This window comes from Drosophila mojavensis, unplaced genomic scaffold (genome assembly GCF_018153725.1).
Source record: "Drosophila mojavensis isolate 15081-1352.22 unplaced genomic scaffold, ASM1815372v1 contig_16, whole genome shotgun sequence".
NCBI lineage: Eukaryota > Metazoa > Arthropoda > Insecta > Diptera > Drosophilidae > Drosophila > Drosophila mojavensis.
Genome location: NW_025318693.1, coordinates 11483144 through 11508387, shown reverse-complemented (window position 1 = coordinate 11508387; position 25244 = coordinate 11483144). Strand labels below are relative to the sequence as shown.

General features: G+C 34.1%; 1 protein-coding gene across 1 annotated transcript in view; it reads right to left on the bottom strand.

Moving 5' to 3' along the window:
• Nucleotides 1–582: 582 nt before the first annotated feature.
• LOC6572638 (serine/arginine repetitive matrix protein 1) overlaps nucleotides 583–25244 on the bottom strand; it is a 35924-nt gene continuing 11262 nt past the window's right edge. Inside the window, 16 exon segments of the mRNA XM_044007478.1 lie at nucleotides 583–1905; nucleotides 2448–2561; nucleotides 2628–2846; nucleotides 4803–4883; nucleotides 4886–4948; nucleotides 4983–5390; nucleotides 7256–7399; nucleotides 8513–8686; nucleotides 8839–9026; nucleotides 9080–9198; nucleotides 9260–9500; nucleotides 9769–9829; nucleotides 12836–12839; nucleotides 15289–15402; nucleotides 17258–17388; nucleotides 17531–17636. Of these exon segments, the coding sequence (XP_043863413.1) occupies nucleotides 1634–1905; nucleotides 2448–2561; nucleotides 2628–2846; nucleotides 4803–4883; nucleotides 4886–4948; nucleotides 4983–5390; nucleotides 7256–7399; nucleotides 8513–8686; nucleotides 8839–9026; nucleotides 9080–9198; nucleotides 9260–9500; nucleotides 9769–9829; nucleotides 12836–12839; nucleotides 15289–15402; nucleotides 17258–17388; nucleotides 17531–17636 (2439 nt within the window). The 3' untranslated portion in view covers nucleotides 583–1633.

The following is a 25244-nucleotide window of genomic DNA, read 5'->3' as shown; positions in this document are numbered from 1 at the left end:
CAAGCAACAATTAAGCTCAATGCTGAAGTTAATCACAAGTAAAATTTTAACTTCAGTTATATATCTTTTATAAATACTAAACATTAAGCTTTAAATTCTTATTTGTGAAATCATAAAATTAAATTAATTCTTTATTAACTCAAGATTCGCTTGAAAAAATTTATGCAAATTTATTTTAAATATGCTTTGTTTTTTATTTTTATTTTTATTTTTTAAGTTTTGTACTCAGAAATAAATCAAGCAAATTACTTTTCAGTGTTGACAAGTATTTGTTTTCTTCTTTTTTTATTTGGGGAAGCATTTTAGTGAGGTAAACAAACACTGCGTTTATTTTTGTTTGCTTGTCGCTTGTGTCTTTGTTTATTTACTAACACATTTTTCGTTTCATATGCTTTGTATTTTCATTACATAATTCCATACATATGCAATTATTTGAAATGTATGTCGCAAAATTAGTTTCACAGTTTTTCGTAATACAGACACGCTTCTTTTTTTGTGTAGTACAGTACGTTTGTGTGTGTGTATGTGTTATAACCATCATTGCCAAAAGTGTGTACTTAAAATATTATTAATATCATTTAATTTTTTTTTTTTTTTCTTGTTTTATTTGTAGCTCATGTGCAAAATCTATTTTTGTTCAAGTTTGTGTTCTAATTGCCGGATCTCTTTAGTTCACCCTATATGCATTACCCAATATACTCAGCATAAGTATTTTGCCATTGGATTTACCTGTGTCGTTTTCATCTTAATGAAAGTTACAAAAAATTTGAGGTTTTCGTTTTTAGCTAAAACACTTTAGCTCATTATGTTTGTTGTTCATTATTTTTCTTTTTGTTGGACGGGTCTCTGCGGTGATGTTGTCCTTGGTTTAATGCTATTACAATTCGATTTTTATTTTTTCGAGAATTACTTTTTTATTATTTCCAGCTTGTGTTTAGGGTGCTCGCGAAAATTCCTGTTATTTCTCTTGGGGGATCATAGGCAGTGAAAGTAAGTGTCTTATATATTCTTTAGGGGCGTAATGCACATGGAGCGCTCTAAATTATAGTCTAGACTGACTTCTCTGACTACTATTAATGGGTAATTTAAATTTAAATTTAAATTTAAATTTAATTTAATTTAAATTCAGCTGAAATCCTAGTATGCCTCTTATGAGAACTTAATAGAGTTTTACGTTAATTCATCGAATATGTTGTTGTTTCGTAGTTTTCCAAGTAAACAGGTATTTAAAGCCGAAATAGTTTAGGCTGCTGCAAAACTATCAATAAATCACCGTTATTTTTGCTCTCTTTATCGATTTTTATCGACTGCACGTTATCGCTTCAGCTTTTTTTTATATAAAGGAAGCTGTAACTTAGGAAAATGAAACATTTCAAATATATATAATAGAGGTATTATATAGAAGAAACTCAACATATCAGACTTTCTATCGACTTTCGCAACTATTGACTTGAGGCACTATCGATAGCTTTTGCAGCGCAGATTTTGCAGGAGATTAGAGTATGTGGCTTTTGCATGCTTGAGGCGGACATTACGTGTCAAAAACTTTAATTGAATTTAGCAAATTGTTTGTTCGCTTTAATGCCAAATACATTTTGCACTTGAAGCACTTACGACCCACAATTGTCGATCCTTAGACACTCTCCTCCTTGTTGGCGCCGCTGGTGCTGCTGCTGCCGCCCCAGAAGCGATCGAAACGGTCACGCGCCTTCTCCAGGACATCAACGGCAGCTGAACGAGCCGTCGAGGCAGTCGCTGTCGATGAGGACGATGAGAGGGCCGGCTCCGGCTTGCTGCTGACTTCGCAACGTACCGCCCCGCCCGGCTGGGTGGTGGGCGTCAGCGTTTTGCCGTAAACAGCGCCAGACGAGCTGCTCGCTGTGGGGCTGCCGACCGACTTCCAGGCTGTGTGTGTGTGGTTGTGAAGGCATTGGAGGGGGGGAAATAGTTGTGGAAATAGTGTTTTGTAATGTTACGCAAAGGAACTACGCATTTGATACGCTATGTGGAAATACGCATTTTGGCTTAACGATTGTATTATTATTATTATTTTTTTTTTTTATATATAATTGTTTTTTGTTTTTGATTTGCGATATCTTGGCTTAATACTGAGAGAGATAGAGAGAGGGGAAAGTTGTTGCATTATATTTACGCTTGGTTTTTTGAGTTTGGCTTTGGCTGGTGTTGCGATTTTTTTGTATTTTGAAGATTGCTTAACGATGATTGGATTTTGGATGATGGTTGTGAGTAGCGATACATACATATACATATACAGATACATATATTTAAATACGAGTTAATATATAAATATTTGTAAAAGCGATTTCTTATTTTGTTGATTTCATTTTTTGTTTTGTTTCTTGTGTTTACTTATGTCGACTTCATATTGGTTTTTGGTTGGATTTTTTATGGAAGTTGCGTTTATTGAAGCGTGCTTTAAGGCTTACCGTCCATTTTAGCCTGTTCGGTTAGTTGTGGCGGTGCCGATTGTGGTGGCGGTGGTGGCTTTTCCACCGGTGTTGACGCCTTTATCTCGCTCTGAGGTCGACTATAGCTCTCGCCTGCGAGTGTGGAAAAAATGCAAATTAACAAAATACCGAGGCTGGAATTTCAATGTAATTTGTTACCCTCTTTGACATTTTGTGTGACGGTAAATGTCTTGCCAGTGTCCAAGGGCACCGTCCAGTTGACTGGATCGGGAGAGCGCATTATAATCTGCTCCGGCGACTTGACCCGTGTGGGCTCCGGCGGCGATTTCACCAATGGCTCATCGGGCACCTCGGGCACTGGCTGTGGACTGCAGCTAGAAATTGAAATAGCAGTCTCTCGACCGTCTTCGGCATCGTCTGTTGGCATTAAAAATATTTATGCAGAGTTAAAAATGATATGCATTTGATTAACAAAGTTTACATGTACTTTATTTGTGGCGCTTTATTGGTTTGTTTTAGTTTTAGGCTGCTGCAGCTGTCGATTTTTTTCTTTTTTTGTTTCTCATTAAGCAAACTTTGTGATCGAGTTATATAGTAGGTTAGTAGTTGTAACTTAAAATGTAAATATTTATTTGTAAAAAGAAATCATTTCTGTTTTCTTAAACATAACGTAATAACTTATTTTTAAATTATACTTAATTCAACTTATTCAAAAATAAAAACACGAATTAAGCACAAAGCTTAAAAGGCAACAAAATTTGTTAGTAAGAATTGAATTGAACTTAGGAAGAAATTTTGCTTTTGAATATATATATATAACTTTTTTTTTTTTAATGTTATACAAAGCGCACAAGAGGGCAAAGGTAGAGGCATGCCACATCCAAAAGACATTTAACACAGAAAGGCAGCAAATATTACAGTAAAAGTCAATTATATTTTAAAATAATACTACTTAGAGCACGCACTAAAATAAAGAGCAAAAGAGTTTTGAGCAGATAAGAAAAATAGTTTCTTTATGTTCAGTTTCAGTTTTGGGTTTGGTTTGGCAGAAGCGTGTGGATGTGTAACAGGCAACGACGACAGCGCACAAAGATATCGATAATCCATATATCGATACATCAATAGTCAAATAACTCCTTTCATCTTAAGAGCTATAAGTCTGTATCTCAAAATGTTATTTTCTTTATTACTCTTATATATCACAAAAATTACCTTTGATAATGTACTAAATACATTAATGTCTCTGCCTAACTTTACTTTATACTGATTGAAAAACTTCTTTGATGTTACTTACGAAAACGGATATCAAAGATTCCGTTGTCCAAATATTTAATCTGAAAACCCCTCTAAAATAATGTTAATATAACAGCTTTTTAACATAAAAGCCATATTATATTATATTGGCTTTAAAGTTGATATTTTTCACCTATTTCTTTTACCCTGAACCCATTGAAAATGGGAAATCAGGGAATTTTTGGTTTATTTAGTTTGCACTGCGAAATGTGTTGTACTGTATATGTTAGGTGTTCCATTGTAAAAAATATATATATAGTATTAACAATACATGAAAAAAAAAAAATCACATCTAAAAATACTAGACAGTCTAACTACTTATACTATTAGACACATAACACTGAGTAGTACACGACAAAATGAAATGAAGCTAGTGGTTTGTAAAAGTAAAGCTAGATTTCAAATACTACAAATTATAGGAGGCATAGATGGAAACGATAGTTGGGCTGACTTAGACACACGGCTGCAAAGACAACAAGTACAAACATTGATTACAACAACAACTAACACGTAAATAACACGTAACGCTTGTTGGTTTTTAGGCAACTTTGCAACAAATACAAGAATTTTTCATTATCTCTCAATACAGCCCTGTGGAATAACGGGACACAAACAGAATAAATACCATAACTTTTGCCAATGTCTAAAATAAATACCAGTTCACTAACACAGACACACACTGAGTAATTCCACAAGGCTGATCGAACAGATACAAATAACATAGAGGTAAATGTCGCCCAATTTTAATATACCAATTCGTAAATAATAATGCTAATTTCATTACTCAACACTAATTTGTTGTACAACACAGTTTTTCGACAAAGTGTGAAATGCGCAATTATTTGTAATTAAATTTAGTATTTTATGCTTCTTTTTTTTTGTCTCTTTTCTGTTTTGTTATTGTTTTTGTTAACAAAAGTTGCAACACAAACATTTCGCGCTTCAGATGTCATTTTACAGCATTTCCATTTTAGATCATATTTTTGTTTTGTTTTTTTTTTATGGGTGTATCAAATTTATATTGCAGAGAATTTTGTTTTTATTTTTGATTTTCAAGTTTTGCGGACAAACTTTACTCACTTTCAGCCAATTTTCTATCCTGACCTGGTACCGTTAGCCGTTTGATGTTGATGGTGACAGGTCGGGTGGGTGCCGTTGCAGTTTCTGTTGTTGTTGTTGTTGCTGCTGTTGTTGTTGTTGCTGTTGGTGGTGTTGTTGTTGTTGTTGTTGATGCACCAGCTTGTACTGGCTGCTGTTGATGTTGTAACTGTTGTTGTAGCTGTTGCTGTCTCTGCTTGTTTTGCTGATGCTTCGCACTATTTGCACTACTCTCGCTACCAGCACCAACTTGACTAATGCAACTAATATTCGATCTATCTTTGTCTTTCTTACGCATTTGCAGTTGTTGCTGCTGTTGTTGCTGTTGCTGTTTGGCTGCCGGCTTCTTGTTGTTGCTTTTGTTGTAGCTCTTGCATTGTGATATATGTGATTGATTAGCATGATTAGCATGGGCTGAGGCTGCTGTACGGGCGGTTGATGTTGATGTTGCTGTAGCGGCGGCTGCTGCTGCTGCTGCGGTTGCTGCTGTTGGCGCTGCGGCTACTTTACCGTTAGGCGGTGGCAGGGAACTACTTTTAATGCGGGATTGGGATGTTGTGGATAGGGTGGCTATAAAAACATTTTTTTGCGTTCGTTTTTGTTTTCGATTTTGTTTTTACGATTTTGATTTTGGCGTCGGGTTCGGTTTTAAGATGTCATTTTTTAGTTTTTGTTTTCAGACCAAAACAAAAGGCACATGAAAAAACAAATTTGAATATGAATTTCTGTTTAAAATGTATATTTTAATTTTTGTTCTTTATCGGCGAATTGAAAATGCAACTCAAATAAAGGCAAATAATTGTTGAAGTATTAAAAAATTATATATAAAACAAATAAAAGACGCGTTCTTAAAATCTTCGTTTGTTAGTTTACGTTGAGAGGTACAGAAATGGGTTAGTCTACTTAAAACAAAGCTACCATTCATCGCTTTTTGTTAGTTAACAGGAACATAGAGATAAAAAATTGTATTAACCTATGATAACTTAGTTATTAAGTAAACAAAATTGGTCCGAAACTCTCGAAAATATAATTGATAAATTTTTTAACATAAAGATAACCTCTTTAGCAATTTGCCAACATAAATATCGGCGAAATTGCCTTAACTTTGTTAATTGCCCAAATTAAGTTTTCTATAAATTTCATTGGGAAGTGAAATTGTAAATACCAATGCAGAAGTTGATCTCTTTCATCTGAATGTGAAACAAAAATTTCTATTTATACTTTGGGCTCTAAGCAAACGTTAAACAATTAGACCTAGCTTTAAAGAAATTTTTTCCGTAAGTAAAATATTCTAAAGAATAATTCTAAAATATGATTTTATCTGCATATATTTCGATATATTCGATCAAATTTTATTTTCTGTTTAAAACAAGCATTTTATTATAATAATATCTGAGTACTTAGATCATGTCATATCTGCAAAGGTATTTATACTTTGGCAGGCCAAAGAAAATTTGTCGTTTTCGTTATATGCATAAATAACATAATATAATAATTAATATATTGAACACAAATGTTATTTTCACAAACATCAATGCCAACAACATCTTGTTATTAGCGCCCACACACTTATTGCAAAATTGATAAATAAATTATTTATGTATACACACATATATATACATACATATGTATATATAGTTTCAAAATCAACTGGGTTAGATTCACAACACGCACAAATTAATGAATTTTTAGCCGTTGCTCAACACTGAATATGTTAGTATTTACGGTATTAGTATGTAGTATTATTAAAAGTTTAGTTTTGTATTTATTTATAGTATTATTTGTTTTGTTAGTATTTTGTTCACTCAACATGCTAAACTATAGAATGTTTATTCGAAAGACCAATCAAACGCTTCATTACAGAACAATAAATAATACTCGGAGTAAAAATCAAAGATAATTAAGTTCTTAAAATTAAAATACGAGTAAATGAACCGCAAGACCAGAGACTAAGCTAACAGTGAATATGAACGTACCTTATACGTATTAGTTTTTTCTTTTTCTATTTTGATATTTGTTGTTTTTTTTTTTTTTTTTTTTTTTGGTTTATTTTAGTTTTTATTTAGACACTTAACTATGTAAATATCCAGTTGAAGTATGTTTCGAAATGAACGAACAAACTTGCGGTGTGTGATTAAATACTAAAACTATAGTTAAATTAATTGCAAATGAAACTAATCAACAAAATCTAAACAATTCTAATCTTAACCAATTATACATATATACATATATATGTATGTATATATATAGTATATGCAACTTAGGAATAAATTAATTTTAAAACCAAAATCAACTCAGGATTAAACACAAGGCAATGAACGAACGCACGCAACATAACTGTACGCGCGTATCGGAGTAAATATATTTTTTTCTTTTTTATTTTTTAATCATAAATTTCAGTTGGGGATGGATCTGCGCTCCGTTTGGCTACTTACATGGGCGTGGCTTACGTTCAGTTCCAGCCGATGCAGTCGGTACCTTTTTACGGCTCGTCGGCGCCTGACTCGCCGAGCGTATCTGACGCTTGGGTGACTCATTCTCAGCGTGGACCGCGCCAGGACCCACAGATTGGGAGCGTGCTGAACCACGCAAAACGAAGATGAAGAGATGTGGTTTTTGGTATTGATACGTTTGTTTTTTGTTGTTTTTGGTTTGTTTTTTTTTTCGATTTGTTTCAATGACAAAAGTATGAGTTTTTTAATTTGGCATTGAAACAGTTTGCTTAAGTAATGAAGGTGAGTGTGAAATATCTACTACATAGTTGGTGAAGAGTTCAGTACATGACACTACAAATTATGTTTACTAATTAATCCTAGCTATACATTATCTCACATATATATACATATATATGGATATATCCCAGCACATTGAAATTCCAATTCAAATTTGATTTCAGGTAATATACATATATACAGGATAAGGATGATAGAGATAAATGTAATAGCATAGTCTTTGGAAATTCATTTATCTTATTAAAACGCACGCTCTAGCTTTTCCTAAATAAGTCAAAAATTGATTTTTTTTTTTTTTAATAAAGTTCTGTAGTTCCCCTATCCCATTTACTTTGTATTTTATTTTATATTTGCAATTACCGAAAATCTCAATGGAAACTTATATATGTTTAGATTCTCTTATATTTAAAATTTATTTGCTCTTCAAAAGAGTAACCTCAATCAAATGTATAAGTATATAAATAGTATGTACAGACGTTCTATACAAAAAACATATATTTTCATCAAAATAAACATCGCAATAAACAAATGAAACTTGCCTTTAAAGCAAGCTACTTTCAAATCAAATATTGTGCACAAGTCCCATCAATCAAAACGTTTGTTTAGTGCACTTTAAGAGTAGATTGAAAATTCGTTGGCAAACAAAAATATCCAACGGGAAGTTCTTAGAGTTAAAAGCAAATCAAACACTTTAAGCATTAAAGCAAACTATTTGTTAAAAAAAAAAGTTAAAGAAACGAAAAAAAATTTTTATCTGGCGTATTATTTTAGGGCGTGTACAATTGAGACCTGTATCATATTGGTGGATACCTAGGAGTGCTTTGTGTTATTAGCTATGTATCAAATTTGTTTGCTTAGAAATAAATTTGCTATTAAAGTGTTGTTGTTGTGTAGACCTTTTGCTACAGTTAGTCAGAATTATATCTAGTGTACGTAATAAATAGATTGGCAACTACTTACTTTTGAGGACCTTCTTGGGACTGCCCTTCTGGGGGCTGCCCTTCTGCGGCGAACCGTGACGCGAGAGAGCCGTCTTCTTGGGGCTGCCGCGTTGAGATTCTGACTCACGTTTGGTCATAGCTGGCATCAGTTTCTCCCGCGTGGGTGAAGGCAACAAGGCTCCCTCTTCAACATCTGTTAAATTCAATGTAAAATGGAATTAGAGAATTGCGGCTGAAGGCACGACGAGTCGAGTAGGAAGTACTCCAAAGAACTCAACTAATACTCCCCCCTTTTTTTGGTTCTTTCCTTAAATGAATTCGATTAAACTTTCTTCGTATGCTTACCCGGACCCGTGGTGCGCTCCAAGTGATGGCGTATATTGCTAAATCGTGCTGGCAGTGCAGAAATTTCATCCTTATTATCAATCAAATAGGCTTGGCCAGGAACTCGTGGCTTTAGTGGCTGTGTCGGCTTTTGCAATGGCGTTGATTTTTTATTATTCTCCTGCTCCTTCTCCTCCTTGGTGATAGGTCTACAAACTCAATTAGTTACAAACTAATTTCAATGAATTTGATTTTAACTCACCTGTGCATAGTGGATGCTAAGGACAGTGCTGATAGTGAGCTGCGCTTGGAAACCTGATCCCAGAGATCCCGTTGCTTCTTATACAACTCGGGATCGATCTCTATGCCCCAGCCGCGACACTGCAGAGTCAGAGATGTCTTAGCGATAAATTCGAGTAGGAATCCATATGGGGACACTCACCTTATATTCGCCGGCCTTCTTGCGCAGCTCAACCATATCCTTGAACCACAAATCCAAATTTGCTTTCGAGGCCGTCGGTGCACTGCCATTCATGACCACCAACTGGCCCTGTTTGCTGTCCTCCTTGGCATCGGCGAAGCCAAAGTTCTCCCTTTTCGTAATGAAGTGATTGAGACGCTCCTGATCGATTGTTTGCGAGAACGGACGTGTTGCAATTTTGCGCTCCACAAAATTCACTTGTCTGTGTGTGGAAAACACATTGGCAATCAGAGTATGTGATAGAAAATAACAATAATATTCAGATGAATGTTAGTGGCAAGTGCGACACGTTTTGCAGCTGGGTTATTTGTTGCTTGGATGGATATATGTAGGTGGGTCTATGATGTCTTGGCCTTGGATGTTACAGATTTGGTTGATGGCATCACTGGTATGGTACAAGCTCATGAGCATATGCGAGATATTGATATTGAGAGATTGAGAAATGAAAGCTTATTAAATTGTTATCATACTTCTCGTGTGTTTTTCTATCATCCGTATCGCTAACCAAAGGTTCCAGCTCATGCAGTTTAGCTGAAAGCACACAGATAAAAGATTTCAACAACTCTGTACCATCTAAAACAAAAAGCAATGCAATTGTATTTTTTTTTTCTTTCTTTCTTTCGTCATTAACATAGAGATTAATAAAATAAACATGTACGAGTTTGAATTAGCTTCAAGTGTTAACTAAAGGACATAGGTATTCTTGAAGGAAACCGAAAAATAAAATCTTAATAAATATTTGCAAAAGTGTCTGGCTAAGAAATTGAAAGAAAAAGGATTCGAACTGAGATTTTGGGTACAGCAAATCAAATGAGCCGCAAGGCGTTGGGTTCGTGGTGGTTCGGTGGGTTGTGAGTGTTTTTTAGTAGTGGTTAGTCGTGATTCTGGCTAAACTGGCACAAATTTCAGAGTTCTCAATAAAGAAAAACAAACAGAAGATAATAAATTAAAACAAAAAATTTTCACATATTTTGCTAAGCTTGTGTTTGAATGAAAATAGAAAAATTATAGTTTGTACACAATTTGCTTGCATGTTTCGAAGCGTGTTTGCTTTATGTGGGGCCTCGGGGTCACTTTTTGGAATATAGAACGAAATTCGAACCAATTTTGTTTTTAATATACATACAAAAATATAAACATTTCGAGTTTAATGCAGCGCAGTGTGTATATATATTATATTTAAATGTTTTATAATTTATGTTTATAAAAAAAGTTGTTGGTTTTTATTTTGTTGTTGTTTGTCTTGAAGCACTACGGCCAATCGATTTTCAGGCTGCACTAAAAAGCTCTTCAAGCTCAAGGTATAAAGGCAAGACTTAAAAGCTTTGCAATGGAAGCCACTTGATCATTATTTGCAAATGATATTTATATATATGTATAAATATATATATATTTATAAGGTGTCTATATAGAGTATGTAAAATTTTTATTATATGAATATACATTTCGATTTTGGCTTACGTTTTTGCATTGTCTTACCTAGCCACTTGGCTTTTTGACTGTAAATTTGAGTTATGTGAAATGTGTCTGTATTTTATTTTAATAAATTAATTTTAATTTTGATATACATATATGAAATGAAAATAAAATATATATATAAGAGTTTTAAGATATTTCAATATAATTATAATACAGCTCTGTCTATATTTATATTTTTGCTTTTCTATTTGCATTAAGTCGTAAAGTTGAAAACAAAAACTAATTAAATTAAAATGAAAAGAAATATATTAAAAACTGCTCTGAGGTACTGATCCTCTTCAGCTAGCTGCTAGACTCGTATTACACCTCTTGAAATGTACGATTAATGCTGGTATAATGAATATGATATATAATGCATAATGCAAATTCCATTTTGTCGTTTCTCGCATGCAACTCAACTAAAGCCAACGGAACTCCTACGCTTTATACAACTCAAAAACTGACAATAAATCAATAAAAGGATATATTTAACGAATGAGATAACACACAACCTGCGACAGCATGCTCCGACTATACTTAGCTATCAATATCGTAAAATTGCATTGATACGTGCGGCACAGGAACGTTTCCGGTTTTTATAGTGTAATTTGGGTAAGCCAAGGCAATTCGGGTTTCAGTTTCAGTTTCGTTATCATTAAATTAAGTATCGATCAATGGAATTTTACGGCTTTGCATCAACAGAAATGAATATGTCAGGTAATTTACCATGTAGTTGATGTATTTTATTTTTTTTAGAACTAATATAAATGAATTTAGTTCAACACTTACGTCAGCTTTACTTTTTTTTTTATTTATTTTGCTATAAAGATATTCTTGTGTGAGTGTTTGTTTTTTTTTTTTTTTTGGAAAAGAATTTAGCATAATTTCGTTCTATATAGAAATAGATATTGAGACTTCCAAAGAGAGAGAAAAAGAGTAGAGATCGCTAACTGCTTGAAAACATATAATTAGTAATGTCAAAAGCGTTAAACCAAAATATGCCTTTAAAAATGTAAAAAACTGAAAGATTCGTGTGTACCTAAAAACAATTGTTGACTAAAATTAATAAAAATATTTGTACTTAAAAAAGGTTTATTTCGAGGGTGACTTAAGCCTAAGTGTTTGACTTACGTATATATATATATACACATATATATATATACGATATATATATATACGTACATACGATATACAACTAGTAATATTATATCTGTTTGGATGAAAAGCAAAAATGTACGACGACGTATACATAAAAAACATGAAAATCGTTTGATATTTGTTTGTAATCAAAATTGTTTGCGAATTTATAGCATTTTTTCTTTCTTTGGCAGTGTTGTAAAGATTAATGTTTGAGCTACATGTAATTTACCAACACTAGTCAACGCATCGAAATATTAGGCATGAAATAATTGTAAATACTTTTTCGGTTTTTGTAAATTCAAGGACATTTCAGAAAATGTATATATATTTTTTTTTTTATTTTGATCTTCAAAAACAAAGAAATGAATAGATTTACTATATATATAGAACTCTTTAAATGCGCGCTCAGCAATTACTTTTTAGTAAAAGTTAGTTTTAAATTTAGTTGGATCTCAATTTCTTTAGTTGTTGAAAATTAGTAATAATCAAATCAAATGTAAAAATTATTCGTTTTAGTACGCTCGATTGGTTAATTTGTTGTTGTTTTTAGTAAGTAGATACATATACGAGATATTGAAAGAAACTATGCGCTAATAGGATATATGTATATATAAATATGTATTTTGTAGTATAAGTATGTAAATGCTTAGCGACGACATATTGCTGTCGCACCTTCTTTCTGATTTGTTGTACGTTTTTTATGCACCGTTGGCATGCCGTTGGCACCTATCGTTTGATATTGATGTGTGTGTTGTGGCTGTTGACCCGATCGGATCGCCCCCAATGATATTGACTTTCTTGGATAATCGCCGGCCGCGGCTCGGGCCGCCGTCGTCGAATCTTTGCCCTTAATGCGTCGGTCATTGGGCCAAACGAATTGCAGGCGATACTCAGTGCTCAATTTTGTGATGGTCTTTTTCAATAGGCCATTTGACTCACCCGCCTGCGAAAGAGAAGAGCAGAATCACAAGAGACGAGAAGACCAAACAAACAAATGAGGGAGACAAACGAGAATGAGAGAGAGAAGGAGAAAAAGAAAGAGAGAGAGAGAAAGCAAATGCATTGACGCATTGAGTGTTCAATTCAATTCAATTATTATTAGCATTAGCATTAGTATTAGTATTAGTTATGTTCAATTACGGAACGATCACGGCACAGTTAACATTGAGAAAAATACAGAGAAAGAGAGCATGTTAGTTGGAACAAGAGAGAAGAGAGGAAGAGAAAGAGAAAAATACACAAAGTACAAGTATAATTTGTAAATTTTGATATTAAATACTAATCGATATAAACTCTTCAATAGGTATACTTAATGTCAATCATGATAATATTTAGGATAATATATCCAAATATATAAAAAGAAATATATTACCATTAAAAATTTTCAAATTTTAAAGGACATTTTCTTAAAAATTATAAATATTTAAAAATATATGATTCTATTCCTCGGTCTCATAACTTTCGGAAGCCACAGCCAGCATAAGCTGAAGTTCAATATCCTATGGCTAGTTATTTATAATAATTTTGATTAAATAATTCAAATAAAACATATCGAATGAAAATCATGTGGCACTTGGAAAAGTTATGAGAGCTGTGAATCTAAACAAATCAAATTTAAAGCACAAACTATAGATGAAATCTTTTATGTAATCAATCATGAGCATATGAAGTGAAACCCCCATGCACAAGAAATCCCAGAACATAAATGAGACATACTTAAATATAATATACGAAACATTTATCAAGGATACATAGAAGTAGTTATATGGCGGAAAAGTAAAAATCGATAAACAGCAGTAAAGGCAACTTATGCAAATGTTGAAGAGTTTTGCAGATTAAAAATTTACATTCAGGTCGAGTGTATGTGTGTCTATTTGTCTGACTGTCTGTCTCTCTGTCTGGTTGCCTAGCTGACGCTGTGGCCGTCAACTTAATGGCTAACACACACAGAGAGAGATGTGTGTGTGTGTGTGTGTGTGTGTGTTGGCTGTTACTACATAAGTTTCCTATAGCTGCATTGGCGAGACAGAAACAAGTTACTAATGTAACGACATGTGTTATATATACACATACACACACACACACTCACCTAATAAAACTTGTCTATAATAGGAAATATGTGAAGGCCCAGCAGAAAAATGGGCTTGAGGTGGAGCGGGTAAATCACGATAGACAGCGACAGTGAAAAAAAATACTAATAGAAATTGTTGCGCGTCGCTGGGCGCTCGGTTCCAATGGCTGGTCCATTGGACCATTGAATCGCAGCCTATCTCGGATCGGTATTGGCGACAGTTCCTTTTCATACTCATATATTTGCTTTCTTTTCTAGCTAGTGGCGCCATGACAAGGCATAAAATCATGCTGGTTAGCAATTTTGTCGGCTGACAACTTTGCGGACGTGTCGCAATTGAGATAGGGCGTTGCCATTGCAGCTTATCGCAGTAGGATACATATGTACATATCACATACTTATATATGTCTTTGTGTAGTATATAAGTAGCCATAAGCCACATACATATATGCAGCACATGCATTGCAAAATTTAAAAAGAGTTTTTAAGTAGGGATTGCTAGAATTTATGTTAGACTTAGTTGAGCATTAGTGAGAGATTAAATCTGGGATATTTATTTGATACCCAATGACATAAGCTGAAAAACGTTACTAACGATATGTAAACATATCGTTATTGCTAAAACTTGGCTTGTGTTACAGTTAATGTTTCATATTAGTTAATTTTTAAATTTTGTAGAAGATTTTTCTTTGCTAATGCTTGTTGTTGTTGTTATAATTCATTTCTATAAAATTTACACCTATAGAAATTTAAATTCTTTGAGTGTGCAACTTAAGGTTATAAAACTCTCTTCTTGCACTTCAAACCGCAAAGAATTAATCCATGCTCGCAAATAACCTTTGACCCTCTCTTAAGTTTTACTCAAACGGAAAATATTCAGACAGCAACTGATTTCGACAGTTCTTCAATGAGTTCGTTCGCGATCGGACGGAAATCGTTTTATTATTATTATTTTCCGGCTTTTGCTCAATCATTCGGTAGAGTTATATTAGGTATTCAACAAGACTATCTAATTGGAATTTCTGAACCAACATTTGTTTCTTAATGAAATTTTAGATCATTAATAATATTTGTTTATAATTTCCGTTATTCTCAGCTATAGTCATTGAATATCAACCCTATATTACAAAAAAAAAAAAAAAAAAAAAAAACATGCAAAACATAAGTAAAGGATATATATATATATATTATTATTAGTATAACGGCAGGCACACATAGCAACATTTGGAAATATATATACGTATATAAGGTACATGATATTGATCGATCATCATTATATGCGTATCACATTAGCTACAGCATTCAATTGACAATTGTGTACCTGTTTAGTTGCAGTTCCATCGATCTCCGTTGCAATGGGATAAGCGCGGCCATTGGGCACAACGGGCGGTCCTTCCGATTTGCTGCGGCGCGAGGGTGTGCCTCGCTCCTCCGACTGCAAATATAAAGAAAGAGAGAACGAGAGAGGAAAGGAGGAGAGATGGAGACACACACACACACACACACAAGTTAATTAGTAGCTCATTAATATTACGCATACGCCATGCTGACGCACATGATCAGGTAGCTGAACAGCAGCATAGCCTGGCACCCAAATGAAACCCAATTAATTATGTATTGCCAGGGTGTGTAATAAAAAGACACACACACTCACGTACATACATAATCAAATAAATATGTATGTGTGTGTGTATATATAGTAAAGTGTGCCCTTGTGTGCAACATGTGCGCATTTTTAATTAGCATTGGCAGTGCGACCGACCGCACAACCACCAAGCCACATTTCTGCCTTTTTATGTGACATTAGAAACCACTGAGAATGGCTTTTGGCCACAAATTTACACACATACACACACACACACAGATATATATATATACGTAAATACATATATGAACGTATTTCTGTATAAACGAATTAACCTCAATGACAAACTAAGCAAAAAGTCAACCTGCGCACACATAATATTTTTAAATGGACCCTTTACCAAATGCGCATTGTGCATTAGCAAAAAAAAATAAATAAAGAAATCCCGAGAGAGGGCACCTAATGGGTGCTGCTGACTTTAAGACTCTATGCACTTAAAAAGTGGGATATAGATTAGGATAAGTTGGTTTATTTCTTCTGAGCGTCACGATGTACTCTAAATAACTAATGTGATCATCGATAATTGCGTAATAAAATTAAATTAATTATCGATTAATAATGCAGAGGAACTAATGCTCCAAATATAGCGCTATTGCACTTCAACTCTTTGATATAGTGCTAAATTGGCGAAATACCAAATGTGTTGATTGGGCTACGAGCTTTTGCTATGTTAACTACAAAATTTGTATTTAATAATAACATTTAATTTAATATTTTTCAATTATTTAATAATATTAAAAATATCGAAAACTTCGATACTCCAATAAGAAAAAAAAGATTAAATATAATGTTATCAGTTTTAAAAACAGTATTAAACAGATAAATATGAATTTCCAAGGCAAAGAAATTGTCTAACTTTTTATATATAATCTATAAGTTCATAGCTGACCACTGCTAGTTAAGTAAATTCACTGAATATGTTAAAGAACAAAAAATGCTTACAATTTTTTAATAATTCCTACACTTTACTTTTTGCTCGTAGGCCCTACTTGAAGTTTCAACAGCGCACGAATTTTTACGATGGCAGCTCCTCAATTTTCCGAGAACCCACAAATGTGCGCATAACCACCCAGACTTTATTTAATTTTATTTTATTTTATTCAGCCATTTCTCAACAGCTCATATATGAGCATTAAATATGCGCACAGAACGTGACTGCATTAAAAAATAAAAAAATAAATAAATACAAGCTTATAAGCTTTATAAAAATGAGAAATGCACACAAGGGTTCAAGGATTCTTCTTATAAAATAAAAATGTACTGAAGGTTTTTGTTAGTGTATGAAAATAGAATTTTGTTGCCCTATTAATAAAAATCTACTGAATCAGCTGCTACTTCTGAGTACTTTTTTTGTATACTAGATTTATTTGCATTTCATTTGCTGATTTTATTGCGCAACAATTCTTTAATATTTCTCTTTAATTTAATCAATAATAAATTTTGGTTAAAAATCCTACGCTTGAGACCCCTAAGGTAAAATTTATTGAGACAACATCTGACACCAGGCAACTGTTCGCAATATTTGTGCTAGCATCGCGCATCGTGCAAGGTCGAATCAAAGGTGAGTTGTATACATTGTAATATATATGTACATATATACATACATATATATACTTGTATGTATATATTTATATGAGGTACTTACCCTCGCCGAACGGTGCGCACTGGCATCCCGACGTGCGTCTGTATATTCGGATCCTATAATAAACTCGTGCGATTTATATGCTAATTCGGGGCATTTTTTCCGACGTGGCAATGGCGGCTCATTTGTTGGACCTATTTGGGTAGAAGAGGCGACACACACAATGACAAATGGTTGAAATAGATAATATATTGGCATCAATGTATTGCCATGACAAAGCCAGATAAGTGGACAAAGCTGTTGGTCTGCATGGATTAGGATTTGCTTGATACGCACCAACAAATTGACTTGGATTTGGAGCTGGCGCCCGGCGCACAACCTCCGGCCTCGAATGGCCCGTAAATTCATGCCAACGATAAGTGCTCCTATACTCCGAGTGGAGCTGCTGGTAAATAAGAAAAGAAAATGCAATCAATAAGTGTGGGTCGCAACTGAGTCATCGATGAAAGAGCAGAGCTCTGATATAATATTAGAGTGAATTATCTCTAGAAATGCATAAATATATTGTACGACTAGTCCAAGACTTTTGGCTTAAAAATATGTTCTTATTGATATACTACTAAATGCATGTATAGACTTTGAAGCTCTATCGATATATATATATATATATATACATATATATAAAGCAAAAAAATTTCATTTAGCTGAAGCTAAGTGAACTCTTCATAATCAACTTGCATTTTTGAGAATCGCCGAGAAAGACTATATTTCACTGCCGGATCAAATGTATGGGAATAAGACAATATATCTATACACATTTACCTAAAAATGCCTACATAATAACTATATACATAAATACATATGTACACACTGCTTATCACAGACATAGATACATGCCTTCCTTATACTCATACTAATGCTTTATAAAAATACCAAAAAAAAAGCTTAATAACTCTCAAGGAGAATATAACTGAGCATATTTGTTTATTATATAAATTAAATATTATTATTCATTCTATTTATTGATCTGTTAATTAGTTGCATTATTTTATTTGCTCAATTATATTGTGTTTGTTTACTAAAAACACGCAAATTTAATTAGGCATTACTAAATGCATACGAAATCGTCTCTGCTTCATTTAAATTCATGACAATCCCATAGAAGATATTTTAAAATTAAATTACTAAATGTTCATTTCACACGACATTATTTTTACAGACTATTAAAATATCATGATTTTTCCACTGTTTTATGCTAAATAAAACAATTAGGCAAACGCAACGCCCACAAAACAACATCAGCAGAAATTTATCTATTTGTATGTACAAGCGCCATCAACGAAACAATTAAATGAAATGTGTAATACACATATACATACATACACACATATATATGCATATGTACACATATGTATGTATAACGTCATGCAGCACAATTGGCCAGTTTTGGCTAGCAGTTCGGGCGCTTGGCCAAAATGCGGTTGTCGCATTTGCAATGCAGCAATGGCAATCGTTAGGGCATGTCCTTCTTCAACTGCTGCTGCAAACATTTGATAATTGCAACTAGAGGAAGAAGCAGAAAAGTTGCTAAGAAGAACTTGCTAGTAGAAAATCCATAGCTCCATAGCCAATTTGTACAGCCAAGAGTGGCGCTTTATGGCTACGACAAAAGACAAAGGCGTTCGTACGCTTCGTATCGATTGAAGGACAGCAACTGCAGCGAGGACTAAGGACATTTTCGATTATAAACTAGCTGTAAATTGTGTTAAACTCGACAACGGTTGCAAATGGCAGACAAACAGACAGACGGACAGCCAGCGAGACAGTCAGTCGGTTAGTTGGACAGTTTGTGGAGTTAATTATGGCGTCAATTTCGTATTGTTTTTGCTTTTGTTTTCGGCACTAACTTGGCCGAGCGCCCTTTCCTGGCTATCTGTGCTGCCAGTTGCTTATGGGGTGCGCATTGTTTCTTGACGGTCGTAGAGCGTTCCATTTCTGTGGCACAGTACAAATAATTACCACTCGGCACGCAAAGCCAACGACATCTGTGAGGCATTATTCATGCAGGACCCAGCCGGGGTCCTGGCATTGTTTAATTTTAATTTTTAAGTAGGTCTCGGCGCTTAACAGCTAATCGTGGCATTCCAAATGATTGCCCAAAAAGCCACTCAATCAATTTGGCAAGCAGATTTAAAATTAACTCAATTTGTTTGTGCATTACATTATAATATATTAAATGGATAATGACTTGTTTCCTAAAAACACCTGATATACTTGATTTATAATCATTTAAGATATATAAAAGTGCTTAGGGCAATGGATAATACCTTAAATCCAAAATGTTTTGCAATTAATTAAATCGTTATCAATAATATACATATATATATACAAATTCCTAGGATTCTATGAAAACATATATAATATAAATTAAATTCTTATTGAAAGTGAATATTATCTAAAAGCACTTTTAATGATTAAAAATATAAAATAAAACAAAACACAAAAAAACTGTTAAATCCGAAAGCATCTGCTCTGCTTCTTCCATATCACTTCAAATACCTTTTTAGGGCTGTTATAGAACATTCGTTCATTCGTTTAGTAGACTTAGGTATATAAGGTAAACCTATTGAAAATAACTCAAAATAGTTCTGAATTATGAACAGAGTATTCACTTTTCATGAAGACCCGCAACCCATATCTTACATTTCTTACTCTACTCTACCCAACGACTGTTTTTCAGATTTGTATTACTCGATACCATGTGTACGACCACACCCATTAATTTGATCGCAAATGTAGTTTGAAGCCTCGTTTAGTGAACACATAGCGCCCAGCCAATTAACCTAATTGGCAGCCAGGTCCTTTAAAACCGTCTAGACAGGCGCTTGACATATATTTCTGTCTGGCCACCCAATCGACTGCCATTAAAAAGTTTAGTAAAAATCAATTCGTCAGACAATAAATAACTTTAACAAACAATTTTCAAAGCATTTCCTAACCAACCTCATGGGAGTTGCACGGGTATGGATATAAAAACCCAGCCACCCCATAGCCAAGTATTTTTGTAGAACCGCCGCAACTCATGCATAATGGAGAGAATGAACACTTTAATCGATTAATTGAAGGTGTGCGAGTGTATGCGAGCTACCTTTAAGCCACCTTTGTCATTCGAATTGGCAGCGGGTGAGCTGCAGCGCGTTGGCGCGTTGGCACGTGGCAGCAACAGCTGCCCCTGCTTATAACACATGCTTTTCTCTTTTTTTTTCCATGCTGCAGCCATTTATCATGTCAAGGATGAGGGAAACCTGCGGCAGGCAGCGCATAAATTTGCCAGCTGATTTATGTGCGTTGCGCTCAATTGATAGCAGCCTCAAAATGCAAAACGTGTTTTTCTTTATTATTGCATAAATATTTGAAAACATTTTACTATTGCGGTGCGCCAAAAGCTTATTTAAAATGTAATTTTCAGCGGGCTTTCACGTTGCTATTTTAAGCCACGGAATGAAATTGTTTTTTCCCAATTGCGGTTAAACACGGTTTGCCAGCTGCTCTACAGAATGCCACAAGCGAAAATTGAAACAGTATAAATTGAATTCAATTGCATATTAAAGTTTCGGCTCGGCTCGGGATGGGCAATTGTCGTTTCTGCGAGCGCATTGACATTAAAATCCTGATAAGCCTGCTGACGGGCGCCGTTAGAGCTCGCTCCCATTGATTAAACTTTGTAATTAATTTCATTAAACCTGCGCTCAACCTGAAGTTGACAATGATGGAGTTGGCTTAATGGTTGCATATGTGATTACGCATTAAGATAGTTAATTGAATTGTGAATGCAATTACGCCTGGCTTTCATACATGAAAATTATTAACAGATTCGGCTTGAATGTTCATGTAGTCTCAATTAATAGTTATAAGATAAGATATAAAAGAAATAATGAAAATGAAAACTAGTTGAGCACAGTCTGATTTATTTAGCCTACAATTCAATTTAAAAACGAAATTCGAAATGTAGTTTCAGGTGCATAAAACGATTAACCGTAATATGTTTTTGAAGCAACCTACTTCAACCACAGTGCAATTCCTAGTAATAACTTAAAGTATCAATGGGTATCTAGCAGACGAAGATACTCAACTCTAATAGTTAGGATGTACACAATCCTTAAGTGCTTTCCTCAAAAATCATTGTAATTTGTTATTGGCCATATAACATTTTAATAGCCAACACTTTTGGCTGGACAATATTTCATGGCTCTGTAAAATGTCAAGTTTACGAGAAATAAAAGTACACGAGCCGCACAATTTATCGATGTAAGTATTTTTATCGCTATACATATTTATATATACGATAGCTGTGCTATGATGGCGAGAATCTAGTGCAATAATTTTTAAAGCATACTTGCAGGCGTCAGCTTACACTGCGCCATAATCCCCCGACAACAATTGCACTGAACTACACGTGTTAGATAACTAAGACCGCAAACTATGTATACATACATAAAAAGTGTGTGTGTATATATAGACAATATCGTGTACGTGTTTAATCTACCCAGAGGGACCTTTAGGTTTTATGCGCACGCAGGACACCTCGCAGTTATCGTCTGGCTCCCAGCCTGCCTGAGGTCCTTTGAATTGCGTGAAGTGCAAGGAAAATGAAGCTCAAACAAGCGCATAAAATTTCATTGTCCAAAAGGGGTTTCTTTTGTTCTGGATTGCACGATATGTTTCTGAGTTATCATAAGACCGAATAAAACGGTAAGTCTATGCCATGATTAAAATGAGTGCTTGTGCGTATACACTGAAGTTATTGTTGAAATATTATAGTTGAGAGAGCAAAACAATTGATACTAAATGCTTTCAAATTTATAGTAAGCCTAAAACACTTGATTATTTTTCCTGCATTTTTAATGGCATTTCTAATGACTAAATGAAAATGTAGAAGGTTATTGGTAAATATTCCTATAATTTATATGTATTCTTTTTCAAATATTTTAAATATTTTTTTAATTCTTTTTTTCTATATTTTTTCCAAACCAAATGAGAATCGTTGCCCATAAACTTATAATAAAATTTTAAATATTTTCTTAATTTGTTTGTATTTTTCACTTGCTGAAATGTTTGTTTCCACTAATGCAAAACAAAATTCAAATTCAAATAAATATTTACACACGAGATCTGATCATGCAGCCCACATGAGCAGGGGTTTCCCATTTTCCATTTTCATTTACTATTTTTTTCCATTTTTTTTTTTTTTTTTTTTTTTTGCATTTCACGCTGCATTTTGTCATTTGACACCATTTAGTCTGCTGCAGACGACGAAACGGCAGGTGACAGAGGATAGTTGCTTTTATGGTTTCCACTGGCACAGACCAGAAACCAAACCGTACCAAACACAAACATCTGGCAAACGCCTCAGACCCTTCACTGCTCGCCCCCTCCTCACATTCTCCACATGGGGGGCTGCCATACTGTCTGGCATGTGGCATGCAGTATGCGTGCCTCTGGGCCGCTGCTGCGGTTTAGTTTGCTCGATTGCTCAACCAACCGCGCAATACAATCAGACTACGTGTGTGTCTGTGTATTTGCATATGTGTTTTTCTCTATGTGCGTGTGCTTGTGTGTGTGTGTCTGTTTGTTGCCTGCACCAGCAATTAATTCACTCAACATGACCCCAGCCTTGTCGGAATTCTAGGCTCTTCTGTTCTTTTTTTCTCATCTTCAGTGCAATTCGTTTGCCTAAATTTCAGTGCTCGGTTTTAAGCTGACAGCAACGAGCCACGCCACTCAGCCCCTCGGTCACAAGCAGATTGACTTGTAACTGGGCTGCCCTCCTTGCACGTCCAGAGCAGCGCTAATATATTTCCCAGTTGTTGTCTGTGACTCCTCCCTTAATGAGGCTGCCAGCGGACGCGCAACAGCACCAATGCACATTAGCAGCAGGGCGAATTGTCGGGTCGGGGTTGGTCGGTCGGTCGGTCAGTGGGGTCAACTTCGTTTAATTAAATAATGCCTCCCATTTGCATTAGCACTCTGCATTCGGGTATCATAATTATGTACTCTGATATGGAATTCATCATTTAGGTATTCATAACTCATTATTCTTTTTAAATAAAAATAATTAAAATACTAATTTTACACTAATATTTAAGTGGAAACTGTTAAAATTGGCCAACCTTCGATATTTTTGGTTCTCTAGTCGAAAAAAAAAACATTTTATAAAAATTAAGAAAAATGAAGTAAAATAAAAAAAAATTATAATGAATACATAAGCAATCATATAACATAAATAAATTAAATATAAAATATATAAGTATATATAAATAAAAAGATTAGATATTTTACTAAGAATAGTAATTATATTGATATTTAAAAAAATTGTTATGATAATATTTAAAATAAACAAATACACAAATTAAAAAAAAAAGAATAATTAAAATAATAATATTTTTTATTAAATAAATTTTTAAATATCATTTATACTTAATTTAATACTTTAATATAATATATAAAAATATTCTTGAGCAAATATTAACAAATAGTGTAACGGTAAAATTATAATATTTATTTATATAATAAAATTATTCAAATCTATCAAAAATTCTTCTTTATGATATGCATTTATGGTAAACCTTGAATTTTTATTAAGTAGATCTAAGTCTATCTATATTATCCTAAGCTGAACACTTTCCTAACTAATGTACCTAATGCATCTTCCCACATTATCGGCCAGAAAGAGTATATAATATTCGGTGACGCCGCTTATTTTTGCTCTAATAAGCCCATATTGTCTGTGTCCATAAATATGGATTACATTGCAAAATGAAAGAAGCGAACAACAGCAACGGTATAATTTGAGAGAATGTCAAATTAGATGCAATCAAATTGCTATTGTTGTGGTATTTAATAAAGCCCTATGTAACTCTCTCCTATTACGTGACATTTTTATGGGGCTAAATTAATAAAAAGCAAACCATATAATATTAAAAAGTTCTTGATTTAACTGCTACTCTGTATATATAAATATAATGTTTAACAAATATATATAAATATTGTATATAAAATGGAAAATAGCCAGCTGATCATTCCAAGCGCGTGAAGACAGCTCTTTCAACAAAAAGTTAAGTAAAAGTTGTGGACAGGTAAATTGCGCAAGTTTTAGCAGTAGGAAAAATGTCAATGGACACAAACAGGACACACATTCCACATGTCAGCCAGTCGAAACTCATTTGTGTGTGACCGCAAATCGAGGGACATTAAACTTTTAAGACGCTTTTATTGCACATGAGCTCAACGCCCCTAACTCCTGCCGGTCTCTCGACTTCACTCAAGCTGTCAGCCAACGTCCTGCTCTATTCAATTTGTATCCTTTTTGGCTTACGGCTTTGCTCGACTGTGATTTGATGGCTTTGCGTTGACATTGCCGCTGACGGCTGATTTATTGCAAAGACCCAGTGGCAAAGCAACGTCTACAGCTGCGAGCGACGAGCGATGTATGGTGTATGCATAATATTCTCTGCACTTTCCGAGTTCATTCACCAACACATAACGGCAACGGGTTCTTCTTCTTCTTTTCCTTTTGCCCAGCAATCCCAGCACGTTTTGTTTTAACACCCAGCCACGACAGGTTCTTCGTATGCAAAGTGCATTCAGATGGGTTCTTCTTTTTGTGAAATTCAAATACACGTAAATAATTTTACTTTACTGTTCAGAATTTGTCACTCAACGGTTTGCCTCATTTCACTGTGACGGTTCAATGGATTGTGTGCGAAAAAATATGCAAATTATTCGTGAGATATTTTTAGACACAACATCGACAAACACGACTCATCTTTAAGCGAACCAGAATTATGAAAATTTTAATTTAACTCACAACAAACCCAGTAAATATTAAAAATGTTTTAAAATTTTTGCTCATTAAATATATACTATTATATATATGTACTTAGAATATTACTCGCTTTTGAAACTTCACATATACAGTTTTATAAATTAAAATTGAATTGGACTTCTACCCTATCTACTGTGAGCCTAAAAACTTATATTCAATTAGGCA